Source organism: Siphateles boraxobius, unplaced genomic scaffold, assembly GCF_051911475.1.
Source record: "Siphateles boraxobius isolate OS27281-9 unplaced genomic scaffold, OSU_SipBor_1 13, whole genome shotgun sequence".
Lineage (NCBI taxonomy): Eukaryota > Metazoa > Chordata > Actinopteri > Cypriniformes > Leuciscidae > Siphateles > Siphateles boraxobius.
Window position 1 is genome coordinate 15,266,665 of NW_027508733.1, and position 16,119 is coordinate 15,282,783.

General features: G+C 36.0%; 2 protein-coding genes across 5 annotated transcripts; both read left to right on the forward strand.

The window, feature by feature from the left end:
- Positions 1-746: 746 nt before the first annotated feature.
- On the forward strand, positions 747-10,720 carry rassf1 (Ras association domain family member 1). Of its 3 annotated transcripts, none has more exons than XM_077226062.1 (7): positions 747-877; positions 2,950-3,453; positions 4,586-4,710; positions 8,591-8,695; positions 9,408-9,693; positions 9,808-9,923; positions 10,084-10,720. In XM_077226062.1, exons 2-7 carry the CDS (start codon positions 3,174-3,176, stop codon positions 10,231-10,233), a joined length of 1,062 nt encoding a protein of 353 aa, XP_077082177.1. In that variant the 5' UTR covers positions 747-877; positions 2,950-3,173; the 3' UTR covers positions 10,234-10,720. The 3 variants fall into 3 exon arrangements, with proteins under 3 accessions (XP_077082177.1, XP_077082176.1, XP_077082178.1); XM_077226061.1 differs by lacking the exon at positions 747-877 and adding an exon at positions 1,353-1,710; XM_077226063.1 differs by lacking the exons at positions 747-877; positions 2,950-3,453; positions 4,586-4,710 and adding an exon at positions 6,844-7,143.
- A 434-nt stretch (positions 10,721-11,154) lies between these two features.
- tusc2b (tumor suppressor 2, mitochondrial calcium regulator b) lies at positions 11,155-16,056 on the forward strand. 2 transcript variants are annotated; one of them, XR_013203303.1, is made up of 5 exons: positions 11,155-11,317; positions 11,784-11,990; positions 14,906-15,026; positions 15,146-15,736; positions 15,832-16,056. XR_013203303.1 is itself a non-coding variant. In XM_077226066.1 (4 exons), exons 2-4 carry the CDS (start codon positions 11,839-11,841, stop codon positions 15,209-15,211), a joined length of 339 nt encoding a protein of 112 aa, XP_077082181.1. In that variant the 5' UTR covers positions 11,155-11,317; positions 11,784-11,838; the 3' UTR covers positions 15,212-16,056. The 2 variants fall into 2 exon arrangements, 1 of the variants encoding a protein (XP_077082181.1); XM_077226066.1 differs by having other exon boundaries at positions 15,146-16,056.
- Positions 16,057-16,119: the final 63 nt, after the last annotated feature.

Consider the following 16,119-nt stretch of genomic DNA (forward strand, 5'->3'; position numbering starts at 1 on the left):
GCCGTAATAAAAGTCCCATCTCCTTTTGAAGCTAAATCTGATCTGATTAGTTCAGATTTGTCATAAAAAATGAATATTATTTATATATTTTGAAAACCCAATACGATCAATTGAAATGAATATTGTTTGCGCCAAAGTCTTTTTTCTTCTCTAAATTATATAAATGACTTTTATTTTGACAATAATTGTAAATAATTTCTTCCAGATTGCCTCTGTTCTAGAAATCCCTTTTCTCATGCTGACGTGGGAGTTTGTTTACATGCATGTCTTTCCGTCTTTTGACCTTTTACTGTCTATGGCAGGATCACACTGGATTTTTTTCAGATTCCACAAATAAATAAATGCTTCACAGTTTGTTGTTATCTGTGTCTGTGCACAATTTATTTTTAAATATTTTTGTCATGTCCATAAATACAGAGGTCAATGATGTTTTTAACTTTAAAAGTATGTTTTTGTTTTTTATTATTTATTTTTAGATTAAATGTTTTATGTTTTTATTTTTTTCCCCTTTTCACAATGACATTTTTATCTTTAAAAATAGTTTGTATTTTTTGTATTTATATTTGTTTTTTTAGGGAAATGTCATGAAATGACTCAGTTAATAGGGGAATCCGATGACCGTAACAAAATCAGACATTCACAACCAATTACTGTTTATTGTCCTCTATACTATAGGGAGCAGGATTTCTTCGTGTCCTGTGACCTGCTGGCCCTCATCCAGACTGAACGGAGGACAGAAACCTTCTTATCTCTTCTGGGTCTTCCCAGACCTCCTTCCTGATGATACAAGACATCCGCTATCAGACCAAAGAGAGAGAGAGAGACTTCAATGTTAAATCAACCCAATGGACCTCTGCCAATTCCCAGTTTGGAGCAAGTAAGTAGATTTCTAGTCATTGCACTGAAAATTTTACAGGAAAATAGTATCTTCCATGTTCACTTTCTAAAGGTTATTTATTACACTTATGCATGACTCTCAGACTCTGTATAAATATTCTGAAGATTTATCAAATAACAACTTAAAATTCTGTCTGTTCACCACACCTATAACTTTAGAAGACTTGAAATGTGTATCATACAAGTTGTATGAACCACTTTGTTTCAAAAAGAGCTACGTTAAGATTCTCGAGGAAAGAATGTGGGCGAGTAGATAATGATTTTGAGAGCACTGTCCCTTTAAAAATAAATTTCATTTTAAACAAGGTCATTGTAAATAGACCCGCAGTCGTGGGTTCAGAATATAAAACCCAGGCGTCCACCAAATGCTTCAGGAAATGATGTCTGCTCTGCCTTCGCCGCTCTTAAATAGGACAGCTCGTGCTGGATTAAGCCTTAATCTGAGTCAGCGGCGCATGCGCACTAACGCGCGCTAGCGGTCTCGCTGTACAAGGTGCGCGTCCTGACTGAGGAGAAAGTCATAATCGACCCGGTTTCTTGCTGCGACCGCGAATGACGCCAACAGTTAACCGAAAATATAAGGAGACATCTGCCAGTGCCAGGGTAGCATAATTTCCACTCTAGTTTGGGTGTACTGGAAGGTGTTTTCTCTGTTTTGCGCAATCCCTTGCGTTATCTCCTCTCAAACACGCGATGCGCGCGCAGATTACGCACTGTTTGAGACTTCTGAGCGGATTTGAGGAAACTGACCCGTTTACTGCTGCCAGTCTGAGGCTCTTCTGACGAAAAAAAGTGTCTTGTTTTTGGTTTAAGGTAGGCTGGTCTTTTTAAGCAGTTTCTACAAGAGCTTAAAAAATACAAGTAACTGTTAGTAGGCTACAACTATAATCTGATACTAACCATCAAATTATCGATGTATATTATAGGTTTTTTTATATTTCACCTCAAATCAATGACGTCGAGTTGTTAATCTAATCTGTGAGAGATTATTTTTTTCTGTGCTATTTGTTTGGAATGAATACTACTACACATTTTCACAAGTAAATTTTGTACTGTTGTTTTTATGTATTATGCATTTTTTCTTATTCTGTTTGTTATGCATTTCCTTTACTTTCTATAGGCCTATTGTATTTTATTCTCTTGGTTTGTTGATTTATGCATGTCTCATTCTGTGTAAATTCTTTAATTGGATTTGAAGTCAAGACATTTTGACATCTAATCTATTAATTAATTTATTCGTTTTAATTAAATGAATTAAATCTGAATATAATTATATATTTAATGCTTTTATTTAAAGATTTACATTTAAGAATGTATGTATTTTGCAATAATTGTTGCGATTTAGTTGCTTATTCTGTTAGTTAAATATTTTCATTTGCCCAAATCAGTTGTTCTATTCTATTCTATTTGTCCATTCTTTATTGGTCTATATTATGTGCTTTTTATTTGCTATGCTTTTGTGACCCAGTTATACGCCTCTTTCTATTCTGGATGGTTGTTCGGGCCTTTGGGCTTCTCAGGATTAGGACAGTAGCCAAAAGAGGTTCTCTACAACAAAAATGGTCCAAAAACACCCTTGAGTGAATTTCCCTCCTCACGCATACTGATCAGCCTCCATATAGATGTTGTCAAGTGGTTTTGTAAAAGACAGATTAGTTTGCACAAACCGGCTGGAAACTATAAACCCCATAATTTCCTGCCTGTAGACTTTCTGTCTGATGTTTAAAGAAGCTTTTACCCTATACAGACTAAATATTTAATTCTGTTCAACAAATAGCAAGGGCCTCTCTTTTATTAAAAATATATAGGTGTAATATAACAAAAAAAAAGTAATTATAATGGATTTATATTATTAAAATAGATGTGTAATATATAATATTTATATAGGGTTTTATTATAATATATCATATTTATATATATATATAATATTAAATTATTTAAATATAATGATAGTAAAAGAAATCCTTTGAAGATCACAGAGATTATAATAACTGTCCACATTTATCTCACAATATATCGTAATCTAATCTAATCTCTGTTGTCTTTCCTCAGATTGAGCCAGATGCTGCTGAAAACTGAATCAAGAGGACATCTCGCTGAAAACATCATCATCTCTTTTCTACTAATACTGTACGATCGACAAAGTGTTTGTTCTCAGCCTGGATGTGCAAACGCATCAGAACCAGACGCGAAGTCGGTCCACCCGGTTTGGAGTAAACCGAGTCGTTCTGAAGTGATCCACTGAGCCATGCTTTTAAGCCTCCCACATCCCCAAGATGGCAAAATGTGAACTCATTGAATTACAGGACTTGACTCCGGACGACCGCATCGAGTTAGCGCCCCCTAGCGACCCTCCGCCCACTCTGGAGAGATGGAGCAAAGAGAAGGTGGTGCGGATGGAGGGGGAGCGCGTGCGTCTGGAGGACCCCGACTGGCTGACGTGTAAACCAGGACGGGGTCACGACTTCCAGCCCTGCAGCCAGACGCAGCTCAGCTGGTGCGACCTCTGCGGGGAGTTTATATGGGGCCTGTACAGGCAGAGTCTCCGCTGCACACGTGAGTCTTTTACCCAGGGAGTCGAGATATCTGTCTTCTGCTGCATGTGTAAATGTTCCTGTCAAAACAATCTGGACCTCAGAGACTGTAAGCAAATAGGAAAAGGATGTTTAGGCAGGGATTAGTTTAGGCAAGTGTCTTATGATGGATAGAGATTGTGTGGGTGTGTGTTTGTTACGAAATTTAAGAATTCAAACAGCAAATCAATCGGTAATGTTATTCGTTTATTTATGGACTGTGATTCACAAAAGTATACAGCAAGTAAATAAGACAGAAGAATAGAATACCATAGAATAACCTTCTACAAATCAGACGTGAAAAGATGTGCAATTGATTTTAATTTAGGCAAATAATGCAAATGGAATAAACAAATAAGTAAATGTTCTAATAAATGTATAACTTTGATATAGGGCATAAATAAATAAACAAGTTAATTATACATTAATTATGTGTTTGATTGATTTCATTTAGGTAAAATTAATAAGTTATGTTATAGCATACAGATTAGATGTTAAAATTTGTGCAACTGATTTTAAATGAAAATTAAATTACATTAGAATAAATAACAAACTGCTTACAAACCAACAGAATAGAGTACAATATATAAAATGAAGAACATGAATAACAGAGGCAAGAACATTTAATCCATAACTGCATAATTACATAAATAAATGCCTAAACCAGCCGGAACACCATGGCAAATCCCTGGCAACCTTACAGAGTATCTTGTAACAGTGAGATTTGCAAGTTCAACCCACTTTTTTGTCATAAAATTAAAAATATCTTATTCTCTTTTTCTTTCTCAATTTGCCAAAAGCATCACTTTAAAACAATTATTACCAGCATTTTTTACACTTGTTAAGCTTTTAAAGTGGCTTTTAAAGTCAAACAGACCAAAGATGAATGATTTATTCATCAAATGAGCTAGAACATGCATTCACCATGACCACCAGGTGGCGCTGTAGACTCATTCATGAGCAAAGCTTGACCCCTCTGTCATATGTTCAGCTTGTGCCACTAAAATCAGACTGATCCTCTGTTCAACTGTAGTGCTGAGAACTATATTTAACTCTAGAAACAAATACTGGATGTGTGGTTTTTGGTTTCTGAAGGAATGTTTGTGTCTCTTCAGACTGTAATTACACTTGTCACTACCGCTGTCAACCCTTCATTCAGCTGGACTGCAGCTCCGACTGTGACGCCATCCGTGAACAAACGAACTTCTGCGAGGACACGATCGAGACGGACACCAATGTGGTGAGAGAACGGCTGCTAGAGAGGACACGTCACCCGTAAATGACACGTAAATAAGAGAGGAAGTTGTTTATGTATGTGATAGTCATGGGTGCTTTCGTATGGAAGCCTATTTCTGCCACATAAGAAAATAATCATGCTCTGGTAAGTCATTATGACAAAAAAGCCTAAATTATGACTGAAAAAGGTGCAATTTTTAAGAATATAAATAATGACTTTATCACAACATTAATCAAAATCGTGAGATACAAAGTCGAAATTATGACATACTTGATCATAATTATGAGATAAAATGTTGAAATGATGACATAGAAAGTCATAATAATGAGATAAAGCATTGAAATAATGACTGTCACAATTATGACAAGTCAAACTTAAGACTTAGAAAGTCATTGTTATGAGATAAAAAGTCAAAATGATGACAAAAAAATCATAAGATAAAAAGTCAAAATTATGACAAAATCATAGGGTAAAAAGACATACTAAATCTAAATGATGACTGTTACAATTATAACAATAATCAAAATTATGACTTAAAAAGTCATAATTATGAATAAAAAGGTAAGATTATGACAGAAAATCATAAGAAATGTTGAAATTATGACAATTATAGGATTAAAAAGTTGAAATTGTAACAAAGTCAATATAAGATAGAAATTAATTCCTGACATAAGTTAACATTGACATACTAAATCAAAATAAGGAGATAAAACCTTAAAATTATGACTTTGTCACAATTATGACATAACTTAAATTATGACTTAAAATTAATTATTAGATGGAAAATTGAAATTATGACGTCACAATCTCGATTATTATTTTTTTATCTGTCATAATTTCGATTATTTTGATAATTAATTCAAAGTTTCTAAAAGCTTTGTATCCCCATCACCAGCGTGTGCGCATAAATTCAACGTAAAACAGAATTGACGTAGGTCTGAGTCTCGGCTCGCCATATGCCACCAGTGCTGATTTTATTACGTCCTACACACGCAGAGCCACACGCAATTTACGACAACCACACAATAAAGCAGCTGCTCGCTTTTTAACATTTCAAATGTGACAAAAAAATACGTTACTTTTAAAACATTCTGGACATTTATTTGATTTACCAAATTTGTCTATGTAGAGTTGCATGATAGGTTTTAGTTGATGATTTCAGATGGTAATCACCGTGATGATCTGCCAGTCTTTCTTGAGTGCTGATGTGAAAGTGATAGGGGGAAGGGGTGGAGGAGGGGACAGCTGGAGAAATGAACTAATCACGCTTCACAATGGACCTTTTACTATAATTACAAATGTGCAAATCATCTTAACCTCTCATTTGGCTCTGTAACATTGGCGCGAAGGTCTTTCTACTTGTACATATTGTTTTAGTTACACATAAGACTTTACCCAGCGGCACCATATGAAACATTTATATACATATATATCCTCCTGAGATCTCCTGAGAATTATTATGATTTAATATACATTTGTTAAAAATAAATGCATTATTTACTAATATAAATATACAATTTAAAAGAAATATTATGTTTTATATATAACATTGCATATTATTATATGTAATTTTTAAAGTAGCCTAATTATTATATAATTATATTTAGATGTAATTATATTTTTCTTTGTAAACTGTAGTGATTTTTTAAATTGTTTGTTTGTTTCAAAGCTTTTATGTCATACCAAATACTTGTATGTTAATTGGCAATACTTCAAATAATAATAACATTAGATATATATGTGTATATGTAGTATAAATGTATTCAAAATATATGTATACAGTTATTTATTATTATAAATTTACCATTTAAAAATATTGCATATTACTATATGTAATTTTGACAATTATTGTATAATTATTTGTAGATGTGATTTAGATTTTTATTTGTCAAAATGTAATGATTTATCCAGTTTTATACATTCTAGTATAAATGTATTTAAAATACTATTATTTACATATATTTTAAATAAATATGTATAATTTTAATTATTGTTATACCATTAAATATATATATAATTTTATTTTTTATAGTTAGAAATTGTATTGTTCTGCTAGGTCTTGGGGGGAGGGGCCAGGATTGAATGGAGGGAGGAGCCTACGTGCAGTAAATTATTTTCCGGGGGGCGGAGCAAAGCGGAAGGGTGGGGTTTCAAATCACGCCTAACGGTTGCATTACATCCCGGTTGCACGAGGTCAGTCAGTCAGACAGCCACATCATCACCATTCTCATCCTCACTCATACACAGCGGAAGCTCTTATACAGTCCCGGTCCGGTCGGTTTCGGTGAGATAATGACGGATTGTGAGTGGTTCGACATGACGTGGGGCAGCAGCGCGAGCAGCGGATACTGCAGCCAGAGCGACTCCGAGCACGAGCTCGAGCAGTTCTACACCGCGCGCACCTCACTCAGAAAGACCAAAAAACGCAAAGACAAAGTAAGGCAGTGATAAATGATCATACAAAATACTATATTAAGCTTAAATGTATATTATTTTGGCGTTTTGGGTGGGCTTTGCTATTTGTGAAGTCCATTTGGAACTGGAGAAACTTACGGATATCTTCGGCTCGCTGTGCCAATGCATGTGCGCATTCTGCGCATGCGTGGTTATTTTAAATGATGCTTGCATGTACTTTCAAACTGTACAAAACCGATTTAGTAATTTATATTATTATTAAAAATCGTAACCTAATTCATTATTTTTTTTAAATATTTATTGTATTTAGATTTAGTTAATTGTGTGTGTGTGTGTGTGTGTGTGTGTGTGTGTGTGTGTGTGTGTGTGTGTTGAGGGTGGGGGTGAATGTTTCCTCTTAAAATGATGTCATGCTGAGTAGCACTTAAGGTGATTAACAAATCAAAGCATCTGCAGTCTGTCCATCATGTCTCATTACATAGCCCATGATCAGTGTACAGACTCGTAATTAAAACTTAATTACTATTTATGAAGCCAGCAATTTTATTCAAAGATAAAAGTGGACCAGCTTTGTTTTTATTTACACGACATCACTGAAACATATGTTATTGCTTGCTTATTTCTTTAGTAGCATTTTTTACACTCAAAAGACAGCCATAATGCCCCAAATTGTACATTGGTGGAGTCTGTCTTATGAATTTATAATTTGTAAATTTAATATTTAAAATATACATTAATATTTAGATAAAAAGCAGTAATTTTATTTATCATATATTTATTATCTTAATTATTTAATAACTACTTAAATTAACTAGTTCCAGTTGATAAATATTTAATTCAATTTATATGGTACTTTTAACAGTACTTATTGTTCTGCAGATTTACAGAATAAAGTAGAAAACTTGGGATGAGGCGGTCTCGAATGTAGGAAACAAAAAGTTTCCCACAATTTTGGGAAGAAATCATACTTGTGGTGAAATATTAGAGTTAATGAGGCAGACTGAAAATCTGTTCATTCCTTGCTCACATTCAGGCGCATTTGAAGTCCACATGTGTGTATGAGTGAGTGCGTGTGTCCGTTCCCACTTCCTGTCGGCTATTTCTGGATGAGGGAGGGTGTTTTCCTGTGACCCGTGTCTGTCTGTGCAAGTCGTGGGTCAAGGCATCCAGCTGGATCTGACAGAGTATTTGAAACCCACTTTCTGTCTCAGACTGCATTTGTTCTGCTGTACAAACACAACCAGCTGATGTTGTTAAATATAGTTACTCTGACAAAAAAAAGCAGCCTGACTTTATGTGATTAAGTACTTCTAAATCTGATTCTTATTGGTTTGTATCTCAGGAAAACCCACAAACCTATAAAGTTCTTACAAATGTAGGGATACGTCAGCCAGTCGCTTGAGCTTTCTTTGCCTCCCCCTTGTGGTCACGTGATGCATCACACACTTTCCTGTCTTCTGTCCTGCAGGATGAGCCGGTCGACTGCAGGAAACAGGAGCTGTCTGTCACTGAAATACAACAGAAAGTGAAAGAATACAACGCTCAGGTCAACAGCAACCTCTTCATGGTTCTGGTAAGGAAACCTGTCGGTCTTGATTTATGTAAATCTTTCAAATAGTTTTTTGCTGTTTTTAATTTTACAATTTGATATCTTATCCAATTTATATATCTTAATGTATGTATACCTGTGTGTGTGTGTGTGTGTGTGTATGTATGTATATATATATATATATATATATATATATACACACACACACACATATATATATATAGGCTATATATAAAACACGTGTGCTATATTTTATTAAAAATGTGTATATTTAATATAGAATATTATCTATTATAAAATTATATATAATTTAAAGTAAAGAATAGTGTTATATGTAGATAATTTATACTGTGTAATAATAATATTAATAATTAATATATAATTGAATGGATATGTATTTTTAATTGTATAATATCATTTTTTAAAAATCTATATCTATATATGTATTGCTGTTTACATAAATATCATAATAACATACATACACATTATATTATATATCTATAAATGTATTAGTGATGCTTGCATCATAATTATATTATATATCTGTATGCTTATTAGAGGTGCTTGCATTATAGTCATTTTTCATTGCACATGTATATTATTATTATATTAAATTTATTTATATATTATTGTTTTATATTTATTTGTGCTACTTGCATGTGGACAAACCCCTAACCGTAACTAATCAACTTCAATGTGTAACTCGGAGTGATTCTTTTCTTGTCCTCGTCATCAGAACCGTGATGGATCTTACACCGGCTTCATAAAGGTCCAGTTTAAGCTGGCCCGGCCCGTGTCTCTCCCTCCTTCACGGAGCACGTCCTCCTCCTCGGGATGGGACAGCACTGAAGCACTGCAGCATCGCACCTCATTCTACCTGCCCAGAGACACAGTCAAACACCTGCACATCAGCTCCAGCACACGGGCCAGAGAGGTCATCGAAGCACTGCTGAAGAAGTTCACCGTGGTGGACAATCCGGCCAAGTTCTCTCTGTTCGAACGCAGCGAACGGCAGAATCAAGGTGGGGAGGAGAACGTGTGTCCTTTATTTCGAAGCCTTAACTACATTGATTTTTATAATAAACAAAATATAAAATGTATGCAAGTGTCAATTCCTATTATCTTTCTTTTTTCAGTGTACTTAAAGAAGATTGCGGATGATGAATGTCCGCTTTTCTTGCGTCTGTGTGCTGGACCCAACGAGAAAGTCCTCAGTTTAGTTCTTAAAGAGAATGAAACAGGAGAAGTTAATGTGAGTAAACGTCCTTCTGACAGTCGCCGTCTGTATGTGGTCATCAAAGTTATCTTTATCAGAAATAATAAAAGTCTTAAAATATGCTAAATTGTTTTAAAAGGTACATACACATATTTGAGGTACAAGTATTCACGATATTGTTGGCTTCTTCTCGCAGTGGGATGCATTCAGTTTTCCCGAACTCCGGAACTTCCTGCGCATTCTGCAGCGGGAGGAGGAGGATCACGTCCGGCAGATCGTGCGGCGCTACGCCTCGGCACGAGACAAGATGAAAGAGGCTATGAAGAACTTCAGTACGCCTGGCTGAAACGAGCTGCTTTTTATACCTCAGAAATAAGAGAAAAGGAGAAGAAAACGTACTAAGTACGCAGCTTATTACTGTTTGAATCCAAAGAGTGTGTGGAAGAAACCTTTGAGACATGAGAAGGTTGTAAATGAAAGAGAAATGCAGTGAGAGAGCGAGAGGAGTAGCGTGTGTTTAAGCGTGACTGATGAGCGTGAGAGGAGTGTGACGTTGCACTGGAAGAAATGCAGCGGTCGTAGCCGTAGATCCAGTTGTGGAGCAACGTCTTTCCAGTGTGAGCGACAGATTATTGGTCTGTGGTGATAGCATATATCAATGCAGATTAAAGAGTATTTTAATCACCATTTGAACTTGTAATAGGAAAAATATATTAATATACCACCATGTAGTGATGCAATACTTGTGAAATATTGAAAGACCCATGTATATATTGGATATTTGTCAATTTCTTTGAAATTAAATAAAAGTAAAATATTTTTCCCCTTTAAAATGACTTATTTTGTTGTGTGCAAGGACCATTAAATTACAACACATTTCATTGTTTGAAATATGTAATATGCATTTTGTTATTAATAATTATATTGTAAATATAAGTTGCTTTTAAAGTTAAAGTGAAACGGAAAGTATTTAGTTTACAAGACAAAATATTTTTAAATTACGGCCTCTATTTGACAGTTTACAATATGATCAACATGTAATTTAGAGAATACAGATTTTTCAAATTATTTGCCTGCATGTTTATTAAATTATATGCACAACCATTTTTTTATTTAGTCTGCTTTTTGACAAAAATGCAAACCATAAATTAAACATTTTCATGTTGATTAATGACTATTCAAATAAAATTAAAAATATGTTTAAAAAAAAAAACTTTTATTCTATAAAAATAGAACCTTTATTCTATCCATTCTCCTCACCGAAGCAGTTCTATGTGTTTCCGGTTTTAGCAGGAGCTGCTGGGTCTTGTCACTCTCTGATCTGTAGCGTTTCGTTTCTGACTTTACACACTAAATATATCTGTTCAAACCCGCATTAATTCGCATTATATCCGCTCCTCTGCTTCCTTTAACATCAAGAGAATTTTCAAGTAAGTGTCATCATTATAAATATGAATAATATTGTGTTATAGACACAAACGTTGTAGGACATTGTGATGTTAGCCATATTAGCACGAAAGCTACATCAATTTAGACAATTGGAAAATAAAATAATTAAACTGAATGTTATGTATTAATAATAATACTTATGTAAAATCATTTTAGTGAATAAATATGATAAACTTGACTTTTAAGAGGCTACATGCTAATGCTGAGGTAAAAATCTCTTACATAAAATATTGTTCAAAATGTCAATTTATTAAGAACGTAAAATACATTTTATATGGATTTTACTATAATGAAGTGTTTGACTTGGTGGGAAAGCACAAGTCATAGGTTTCCCATGTCATAAAAAGTAGCCATATTTTATTACACTGACATTATCAGCGTTGTGATGTCAATATGTCAATATTTAACAGTATGAGTCAAATAACAGTCTATTCTTTCTTCCTCCAGAGCTGTACATCTGTCCCAAGTGTGACCTGACCAGGAGGAGAATGTTCTGCAGCCCATGATGGGTGGCAGCGGGTCAAAAGGTAAAGGATACTGGCCGTTCTCTGGTTCGGTTGGTGGGGATGAACCTGCCAAAGACGGCCAAGAGCAGAGCCTGGCCAGGGTCCGGAGCATCCGAAATGCGACGCCTTTCGTGTTTACCAGAAGGAGGTAAATATAGCCACATATCCTGGCATGTGACTTTATTTCAGACAGCATAACTGAACCGCTGTGCCAGTTACACTAAGAGAAGGAACTCTCTTTTACTAAGAGAAGGTGCTCGGAAAAACACATTTTCTTGAGTTTCATTGCAGATTTCGCAAGTAATGTTTTCAAAGTATTTGAGTCATTAATGTAATTTAACCTTAAATGTACAGTCAATACACTACATACTATATATATATATATAATATATTTATTCACAGAATGCCAAAAGTGACCAATCAGAATCATATGGAAGCTTGTTTCCGCCACAGAATAAAAATAAAAAAAGGTAATTGCGAAAATTTATCTCACAATTCTTTATAACAACACTTTATAACCCGCAATTGCGAGTTTATATCTCAAAAGAAACCAGAATATAGAATATAAACTAACAATTGCAAGAATAAGAGTAGAACTGTGAGATGAAAATGTTGTAATTACCTTTTTTATTCAGCGGGGGAAACAAGCTTCCATAGAATCAAGTGTTCCATTCACACAGAATGTTTTCTTTTAAAAACACGAAACGCAGGGTATTGAAATGATTAAAGAACATCTAGAGACGCCCTTAACATCATCTTTTAACATGCAAGACTCTGCAAAAGACGCGAGACACGGTTAATCACGTCTATCTTGTGAATGTTTACATAGAGAAACAATGGAAAAGCAGCACAGCGGAATTTCCAAAATGCTCGGTAAACGGCCCCTTAAGGCTCGTTCACACCAAGAACGATAACTATAAAGTTTTAATAATTATTCTTATTCTATGAAAATAGGAAATCTACACTGCAACTAAAAGGATAATCGGAATCCATCCTGCTTTAATGCGTTCGAGCATTTAAAGCTGCAGACAACAAGACTGCTGAGCAATAAACAGAACTTATCGTGCGTTGGTGTGGATGCCAATATAACCAGTATCAGCTCAACTCGACTCGCCTCGGCTCGCTTTTCGCTCCGTTTTCCATTACAGATAGTACCTCCACAATAGTATCTGGTCGTCATAGCGACTAGGGATGTGAATTTCTGCCAAAAATGGCATTCGAAAATCGAGGAGCAAAAGTCGATTATTGTTCGAAAATCAAAAAAAAGAAAAAAGAAACGCACGCTCACAATGACAGAAAGGGAGGCCAATTTCATCTTTAGCGATTTGTCATCAAACAAACTGTTTAGTAATTGAACAAGTAACATGTTTTCGTCGTTTTTTAACATAGTTAACATAGAAAAAAAACAATAAGCACGACAGTCCGTTTTTGCATCGCCAAACCAGATGCTCGTTAGATAAAAAAAATAATGTCATATGTCATAACGATTTTATGCGGACCTGCCTTGTTACTGCAATAGCCTACTTTTTAAGCAAATTAGTTTCAATCAAAACTATCCTTGTGATGCCACTGCACACACATTACCGCGGGATGGCGGGTGTTCATTTCATAAACTGTGGACAATGGTAGCTTATTTAATGTAGCCTATAAATTGACATGTTCAAAAAACGGATAATGTCATCATACTTGTAGCAGTGCTATCATCGCGTAATAATCTGTTTGGTTGTAAAATGTATTACCTGAATGAAATGAACTCGAATGTATCGTCCTGTGGAATCATTCATTCACAGACATCATACGAAGATGTTCAACTAGATCTTCATCGCTGGCCAAAATATGATGCATTTGTAGATTTGCTTTCACTAGACTAAACTGTTGAACCACGGCCACTTCATCCAATGCTCTTGATGTTCTTAAATCTTCCTGTTACGACTCCGAGTGTGAATTGAAAGCACATCAGAGGATTCAGTGCGTGCAGAGGGAACTGAACAGACCATTCAAACTGATTCGCGAACCGATTTAGAAAGATCTGTTTGATGAAGTCTTCGAACAGAATCGACTCAAAAGAGTGATTCATTTGTGAATTGAGCATTGCTCATGCTCATAAAAAAGATTCAGCGCGCTTGGAATAAACTATGCATTTAACAGCATGTATTGCATTAAAATAAAGTAACGAGAGGAATGTCGCCCCAACGTAAGGAAGTAAATGTAGCCTACTTTGTAGACGGTTACTACCATAGAGAGTGAAAGGTTAGTACCCACCTCTGTTGGGCGCAGAGTTAACGGTCACGGTGCTCTTCTTCTGTTGTTTTTTTACACTATATAAAACACTGGTATCCTATCGCGCAGTAGGGGGTTTCATTCATGTTAGTGACACCTTGTGTCCCCAACCGGAAAATACCCTGCTGCGCAATCTGTGACAGTTGGCGCGCCGTCAATTATGACACATTGGAATTGGGCGAAAATATAACTATATTCGAAAAAGTAATTTTATGATCGAATTTCGAACGCAATTCGACTATTCGAAGATCGCGACTCATCCCTAATAGCGACGTCACAGGAACTATGCGACACACACCCGCTACCCACACACACACAAGATATTGGAGGAAATCGAGTGTATGTTGTTTTTGATCTTCGGGATGTAGCTGTTTCACACAGTAAGAAGACAAACGTTGTTTCAGGAGAGGCTGAGGGCAGCAAAACGAAACACTGCTGAAAAAAATAGCTCCGTCTGGCGCATGCAATGATGACGCGGTGAATAGTGACGATTCTCTCTGACCAATCAGCAGTCTGCAGTGTTTTCACGTCACCTTTTATTATCGCCTCAGCCCGCTTAGAACCTCGCCGAAGGTGATACGAAAAAAAGTACCCGAAAGCAGGTACAGGTACAACTTTTACACAGTGGAAAACCAATCAGAGTCGAGTCGAGCTGGTACTGTGTAGTGGAAAAGCGCCAATAGTTATCGTTATACTGTAGTTCTCGTTCTTGGTTTGACTTTGCAAAAAGATTTTGATTGTTGCATGTATGCGTTTTTTACATTTTGTATTCATGTTGTGTAGCTCATTGTACTTCGATGAAGACGGCGACTTGGCCCACGAGTTTTACGAAGAAACGGTAGTAACAAAAAACGGCCGAAAGAAAGCCAAACTAAAACGAATTCACAAGAATCTCATACCTCAGGTTAGTCAGCATAGGAATGTTTTGCTAACATTTTCTACATGTTTTCATTATATTGAATTATAATAATTCTTTGAATATTCGTGATTGCTTTAACATTACTATTGGACATTTTTCCGTAGGGAGTCGTCAAGTTGGATCACCCTCGTATCCATGTCGATTTTCCGGTCGTCATCTGTGAAGCTTGATGCCGTCGGTGACCTCCTGTGAAGATTCCGTCCTCCCTCATTTTCCTCCCGACCGCTGGATCCTGGACACGCTTGCTGTGTAGCGCCCTCATGAGTTTGGGAGGGCTCGACGCGTGTATGTTGAATCACGGCAAACTGGCCGCGAGATGCATTGGCCGTCTACCTGAGAAGAGGCTGAGGCCTGACAATGATGTCCTGACTCTTCTCGTTTTCTTGTAATCCTCCACATGTACGTCTTGAAGACTATTATGGGCTGTACAGCCAAAACACTAAGTGTGGTTTGTATGAGTGAGCTGCTGTTTGTTTGTTTGTATTTGACCATAGAAATCGAGAATATTTAGCGATGTTTGACTTCAGGAGCACATCATGAAGGACTCCGGAGAACTTACTAGAACTTTCCGTTTAGAATTCTGAAGATGTTCTTGAACCCCTCAGAAAGATCAGGTTGGATTTGAACGCTTTAATCGATGGGTATTGTATAACAAGCAGAGCTTCGCAGATCGTCTGGATGCGATGTTCGTAGAGGTAATGCAGTTAGGGTTAGTACAGAATAAGCAAGTAAAACTACAGCCTGAATTTTGCATGTAGTTCATATAGACCTGATTCTACTTTCTTTTCAGCCAGTAGGAGAGAATAAATGGCTGTTTTCTGCGCTGTGATTTGTTTGTATGCTGATTGGATGATGGAATTGCTGCCGCTCCTTGATTGGACTGTTGAGGCACTGACTGACACAGTGCTGCTAGTCATTGTGAGAAGCCCTGCCCCCTCTCACTGTTCTGGCAGTCTTTATTTATTACAGTTGAAATGACCAGATGACATTAAAGAAAATACCATGTATAAATGCATATCAAACTGTGTTTGTCTGTTAATTCGATATTTAAACTGAATATTTTGTGGGACACTTAACT

Excerpts from the sequence above, each read along its gene's own strand:
- rassf1 (XM_077226062.1), top strand. The coding sequence starts at position 3,174 with ATGGCAAAATGTGAACTCATTGAATTACAGGACTTGACTCCGGACGAC. Across the intron at positions 3,454-4,585 it reads GCAGAGTCTCCGCTGCACAC|ACTGTAATTACACTTGTCAC; the intron begins GTGAGTCTTTTA and ends GTGTCTCTTCAG. Across the intron at positions 8,696-9,407 it reads GCAACCTCTTCATGGTTCTG|AACCGTGATGGATCTTACAC; the intron begins GTAAGGAAACCT and ends CCTCGTCATCAG.
- tusc2b (XM_077226066.1), top strand. The coding sequence starts at position 11,839 with ATGATGGGTGGCAGCGGGTCAAAAGGTAAAGGATACTGGCCGTTCTCT. Across the intron at positions 11,991-14,905 it reads TTCGTGTTTACCAGAAGGAG|CTCATTGTACTTCGATGAAG; the intron begins GTAAATATAGCC and ends CATGTTGTGTAG. Across the intron at positions 15,027-15,145 it reads ACAAGAATCTCATACCTCAG|GGAGTCGTCAAGTTGGATCA; the intron begins GTTAGTCAGCAT and ends ATTTTTCCGTAG.